Raw genomic sequence first — 5,000 nt, forward strand, 5'->3', positions numbered from 1 at the left:
TGTGTGTGTGTGTAAGTGTGTATTTGTGTGTGTCTAAAATCAAACACCTTCCTATTGAAGGTTGTGGCACCAGGTTATATCCATCCAGTTGTTTAGCAGATTTTTATGGGGTGCGGCTGCTAGCTTCTGCCCCGTTAACGTTAATGGTCATTTGTACAAACGATGACGGCTTCTGCCATTTCATATTGTATGCACTCTAAGGTCTATCGTTTGTAAAACTTCTTTCATTTACTCTGGTAAAAACTATCTATTTAATTTTTATCCTTTTTTCAATTTTTGCAATATTTCAAGTTTTCCATCAGCTAAATCAACCCTCACTGCTCCATGTTCCTGGTTCCTTTTTGCCTGAATATCCTAACTGTTTCAAACTCTTGAATAAGGCCATTTCCAGATACAGGACTGGTTTAATATTGTTGTGCATGTAGGGGAAATATTTGAACTTGAGTCACGGGAATCTCGTACATCCTAGTTTGAAGGCAGCTAAGCGTAGGCTTTGTTAGGACTGATGGGTATTGCTGCTCGATTCCAAGTCCTCTTAGAATTACGCGTAGTTCTAGACTGTAAATCCTAAATACCAGGTGATTTAAACAACTACATTGATTGGGCATTAACTAAGCTTAAAACAATCATTCTTAAACCGTCGATTCATTGAGTTAGTAATTTTATTCTTCCCCGAACTCTCCATTCTTATTATATCCTCACAATACACTTGCAGATTGGGATTCTTTCCAGTTATATATACTGTAGAGGCCTTGGAGCGTCCTTGAAACCGTTTTAATTTCCATTTACCCGGGTGGGGTGATTATTAATGGTTATGCATTCAAGTGTTACTTTACATGAAAAACCTTTAGGTTCAAGGATTTTTTATAAACCGAAAGAAAAATAATAACTTTTCTACGAGAGAGAGAGAGAGAGAGAGAGAGAGAGAGAGAGAGAGAGAGAGAGAGAGAGATGTGAACACTTTGTACAAAAGGTACATTCGTGTCAATCTGAGGCACATTGTTAACTTAGAGATTTGAGTTAAACGACATTTCGCAAAGAACTTTGGTATATTTAATTTTAATTACTTGAATCTCCAGCAATGGATTTAGAAAAGCTACCAATTTGGTAATTGGGAGATTTGTAGTTTATTCCTATGGAAGTGAAGTAAGATTATAACAATATACCATAATTTAGCCTAGTCCCCGTAAAAGGCTAAAATGTTCGTAGAATTGTTGTGTTTGGAGTAGTAATAATTTTTTATACTAAAGATAGAAACGGCCTTCTCTAACCGGTCTTTGAACACGAGAAAAGTTAAATGGAGTTTCGAACACTTTTGCATAGGATCGAAGAAACTTCAGCTCGAGAAGGTTACACTTTATCGATATAAATGTGGATGCTGGGGATGGTCGATATCACCAAAGTGCATTTCAATAGTGCTGGGAATAGATTAGGAATGTTAAAATAAAAATAACACAAAATGAGAGCATTAGAGGAATCAACTAAATTAGTATGTATTGATATATTATCAATACCTCTAAAAGGTTGATTGAAATATAAAGCATTCGAGGGTGATTTTCAGTATATAAGTCTTTTATGAATCGCTAGGCCTAAATATATTTGGCAATAGAAGAGACGTCATTATTGAAACGTTTGTTTCGGAATGTTGCAAATATTCCTGCTCTCAACCTATTGGACGGGTATTTGAGATCTAGGTATGTAAAGTTTGGGGTCTGCGTGCTAAGCCATTAGCAGCTATTATATGGCTCTCCCAGGTCGTACCTAGGGTGAAAAGTGGGCTTGAGGGCTGATCAAATGTATATATAGCCAGTCTCTAGGGCATTATCCTGTCTATAGGACTTTGTCTTGTTTCTTCCTCTCTGCTATTCATGAGTTACCTTTAAAATTACGCCATTTACACCAACTTTAGGTCATATTCGATACAACGCTTCGAGGTTTTATTGTGGTGTGATGAAATGAGTTTTAATATTTCGAAACTAACCAAGACCCTGTTGACATAAACAGTAAATATGTTCCCGAGACAATAGCTAATTGTTGGGGGTTTTAGACTATAGTCCAGCTGTAAAGGGTTATGACTTAGTGTTGTTGTCATATTTCCTTAAGCACATTCATCCTATTTATTTTTTCTTTTTTTTTTTTGTAGTAGGGTTGTTATGCCCTACAATATAATAAACTACAGAGAGTAACAATGAAAAGAGGATTAGCTGGCTCTACTTTTCGGTATTTAGCCTAAAAGTAAGGTATTTGCTTTTTATTTATTGAAATAACAAGGAAAGAATGATCATGACATTCTAATGTTAGGATATATACATTTCTGAATTTGAATACTATGGTTAACACTGGAACTCTGTTAATGATTTTATAGAAATAGATTATATATATATATATATATATATATATATATATATATATATATATATATATGTATATATATATATATATATATATATATATATATATGAATATATAAATTAATACACATTATTTATATGTATGTATATATGTATATATATATATATATATATATATATATATATATATATATATATATATATATACTGTATATATATATATATATATATATATATATATATATATATATATATATATATATATATGTATATATATATATATATATATATATATATATATATATATATATATATATGTATATATAAATATGTATATACATATATATATATATATATATATATATATATATATATATATATATATATATGTGTGTGTGTGTGTGTGTGTGTGTGTGTTTGTGAGCGTAAATATACATACATAGTATGTGTATGTGTATATATGTACAAATACGAAAGAGATTTCATCTCGAATGCTACGCATGATGAAAGACAACGAACTGATCATAATTTAGAGACATTCATAAATGTTGAATCGTTCTCTCATTAGCAAATATCATTCTCCGGTAACACATTTTTTTTTCTTTTTTTTTTTGGCTAAACCTAACAAAACCCGACATTTTATTCATTGGTGACCTTTTAACATTCAGTTATCTGCTTGGCTAATAGCTTTTCAGTTAGTGCGAGTAAAACATACATTTGGCTTTTATTCCAGCTTCAAAAATCCTTTTAAATAAATGAATGTTTTTTTTTTTTTTTTTTTTTTTTTTTTTGCTATGGAAGGTTATTAAACATACTTGGAACATTCTAGGCACCTGTGAACTCTAAGAAGATATATAAATACAAAAACACAAAACATTTGGACTCGCACATACATACTGTGCACGCTCATATACACACAACAACCTACGATCGCTCATATGCATAGCAGCTTACGATACGGGTTGAATTGTATTTTTGATATGCAGCGTTATCTAAGGAAAATTTTACAGTTTTTTCTACGTTTTTTTATGAACTTGATATTCATAAGCGAATAGCTAATTATTAAGCTTTCAGCTTTGTCAATAACATTACTTTTTTAACAGAGATAATACTGACTATATTGATAAAAAATAATATATTGATAACAAAACTAATGACAATAAGTATATACTATTACTTTGGTAGGAAACTCTTTCCTAACCAGTTTTATTCTGCATATTGTGTACCAGCTTAGTATTGTAGAATAAAACAAACATTTTAATAGAATTTTCCTACAACTTCCTCCGATCACCAACCATCCCGTCTCAGCATGGCTGACGTATGCAAAGTAGGCGAAATGGTATAATGATTCGATAATCAACTTCTACATAACTACTGCCGTCATTTTCATTGTAAATACAGATTTGCAATGTAAAATCTTCCAATCATTCAGCTTTGGGTACACAGTCATGCTCTGAATATGTATCTCCTGTGCATACTAGCCTACTCTGAATTTATATTGCAATTTACTAACAGATCTAATTTAATTAGGTAATAATGCTTGAACGCTATTACTCTAATTTATGTATATCCTTCTGCATGAACTACTTCCTGTACCTCAAACACACCAGCCTACTTGAATTTTGTATTGCCATATGCCAAAGGGCCTGTTCAAATTTTGTGTTGTTTCATACAAAGCGGCCTACGCTGACCTTATACTGTTTTCTACTCCCTTTTTATTACTCAAATTTGTACTGACTTTTTGCCACTGATATCCTACGATTTTGAATTACCTTAAGCACACAGTAATGCTTTAGTTTCAATGTGACATCTACAAACTGGCTTACTCTGATTTTTTACTACTAGGCTACAGCCGTAGTTGGAAAATCAGGGTGCTACAAGCCTAATGTCTCCAACAGGAAAATAGGCCAGTGACGAAAGGAAACAAATAAAGTGCATGCGAAGGAAAGAATAATAAATATGAAATATCTTGAGATCGGTAACAGCGTTCTGCACATTGGCTTACTCTGAATTGATACTGTCTTCTAAAAGCTGACCTAATCTGATTTTATAATACCGTCTACCCAATAGCCTTCACCAAATTTGTACTGCCTTCTAAAATCTGGTGCATTGCTTTTATAATACCTTCTTCACACAGGACTACTCGGAATTTTCACTGTCCTTTGCTCACTGGACTACATTGATTTTAAATCTGCCGCCTGCACATTGACCGTCTTTACTGCCTTTTGTAAACTAACCTACACCGGTTTTATGCTCTGTTCTGGGCACTGGTCTAATATAATTTCCTACTGCTCTATGCATGGTGTACTATTCTCTTTTTTATTGACTTGTGCAAATTGAAATACCGTCTACACATTGGCCTACTCTTTATTCATACTGCTTTACATGCAATAACGTACTCCAATTCAGTACTGGCTTATGTCCACTGGTTTGCTATAATTTTGTACTGCCTTATAAACCTAGGCCCACTCTGACATTGTACTGGCTTCTACACACTGGCACACTGATTTCTTTACTCTCTACTGTACAGAGACCTACTTTGATTTTTCTGCCTTCTGCACATTTCATTACATTGGCTTTATACCAATTTCTTCATATTGTCCTATTCATCTTTTGTATTGACTTATGTACACTGGATTACTCTGATTC

At 32.8% G+C, this 5,000-nt stretch overlaps 1 protein-coding gene across 1 annotated transcript in view; it reads right to left on the minus strand.

Annotated features, from left to right (window-relative positions):
• The window catches only part of LOC137650721 (uncharacterized), a 26,019-nt gene extending 21,367 nt beyond the window's left edge, over positions 1-4,652 (minus strand). The window contains exon 1 of the mRNA XM_068383883.1: positions 4,589-4,652. Coding sequence (XP_068239984.1) covers positions 4,589-4,652 — 64 coding nt within the window. The remainder of the gene's footprint in view (positions 1-4,588) is intronic.
• Positions 4,653-5,000: the final 348 nt, after the last annotated feature.

This window comes from Palaemon carinicauda, chromosome 12 (genome assembly GCF_036898095.1).
Source record: "Palaemon carinicauda isolate YSFRI2023 chromosome 12, ASM3689809v2, whole genome shotgun sequence".
NCBI lineage: Eukaryota > Metazoa > Arthropoda > Malacostraca > Decapoda > Palaemonidae > Palaemon > Palaemon carinicauda.